At 73.1% G+C, this 1,271-nt stretch overlaps 1 protein-coding gene across 1 annotated transcript; it reads left to right on the forward strand.

Moving 5' to 3' along the window:
• TMDD1 (transmembrane and death domain 1) lies at positions 1-897 on the forward strand. Its single transcript, XM_044915200.1, has one exon. It carries the CDS (start codon positions 1-3, stop codon positions 895-897), a length of 897 nt encoding a protein of 298 aa, XP_044771135.1.
• The last annotated feature ends 374 nt before the right edge of the window (positions 898-1,271 follow it).

Raw genomic sequence — 1,271 nt, forward strand, 5'->3', positions numbered from 1 at the left:
ATGGCGGCCCGGGCTCGGGCCCTGGCGCTGGCGCTCTGGGGCTGGGCGCTGTCCCCGGCGGGGGCCCTGGATGCCATGGGCCCCCACGCGGCCGTCCGTCTGGCCGAGCTGCTGACCCCGGAGGAGTGCGGCCATTTCCAGTCGCTCCTGAAGGCGCCGGAGCCGGACGTCGAGGCCGAGCTGGCCCGGCTCTCTGAGGACCGGCTGGCCCGCGCCGAGCCGCCGGGGTCCACGTCCGCGCCGCCGGGCCGGCTGTGGCGGCGGGCGGCGGCCGAGCCCGCGGAGGAGTCGGACGGCTGCCGGGAGAAGCTGGCGGCCTGGCTGGCGGCGGAGGCCTCGACCCTGTCTTGGGACCGCGTGGCCCGGGCCCTGCGGCGCAGCGGCCGCCCCGACGTGGCCCGGGAGCTGGGCAAGAACCTCCACCAGCAGGCGACGCTGCAGCTGCGCAAGTTCGGCCAGCGCTACGTGCAGCCGCCCGCCGCCGCCCCCGGCCCCGGCCCCGGCCCCGGCCCCGGCCCCGCCCCCGCCCCCGCGCCCCTAGCCCCGCGCCCCCGACGCGCGTCGCTCCCGGAGCAGGACTGGGACGCGCTGCAGCTGATCGTGGAGCGGCTGCCCCAGGCGCCCTACGAGCGCAGCCCGGTCGGCTGGGTCGGGCCGCTGGCGCTCGGCCTCTTCACCGGCTTCGTGGGGGCGCTGGGCGCCGGGGCGCTGCTCGTCGTGCTCACGCTGTGGGTCACGGGCGGCGACGGCCCCGGCCCCGGCCCTCCCCGGCGCAGGCCGGCCCAGGCGCGCGGCGTGGGGGAGGCGAGGCCGCTCCTGTCTGCGGAGCTCGAACCGAGGGTCTGGGCGGCTGCGCGCGGGCCGGGGCCCCCCTCGCCTCAGTCTCCCTGGCTGTGAGACGGGAGCACAGCCCTGGCAGAGTGCTGCCTTCGCCGTATTATAAACGTTACCGAATACGCAAAGGAGGGAGCGAGCGTTGGTTTGTTGGAAATGGCCGCATCGCCAGCGGGGCTGCCAGTGGGAGAGGAGGGCCTCGGTGCCAGTGTCCCCGGGGTGGGAGGCAGGCCCTCCCCCTGGTCAGCTTTAGTGCCTCCTTCGCTCACAGGAGTTCTTGCATTTAGTGAGTGCTAACTGTATGCCAGGCCCTGTGCGGAGCAGTTACAACCCACATTATTTGATAGAATCTTCAGAGCCCAAGAAAAGCAGGTATGCTCTCCATGACACCTAAAGAAAGTGGCCACAACTAGTTAGTGGCAGAGTCAGGGTTTTGA

Source organism: Neomonachus schauinslandi, chromosome 5 (genome assembly GCF_002201575.2).
Source record: "Neomonachus schauinslandi chromosome 5, ASM220157v2, whole genome shotgun sequence".
In the NCBI taxonomy this organism is placed as follows: domain Eukaryota; kingdom Metazoa; phylum Chordata; class Mammalia; order Carnivora; family Phocidae; genus Neomonachus; species Neomonachus schauinslandi.

Bases quoted from the DNA above. Each gene is read 5' to 3' on its own strand.
- TMDD1 (XM_044915200.1), top strand. From the start codon at position 1: ATGGCGGCCCGGGCTCGGGCCCTGGCGCTGGCGCTCTGGGGCTGGGCG.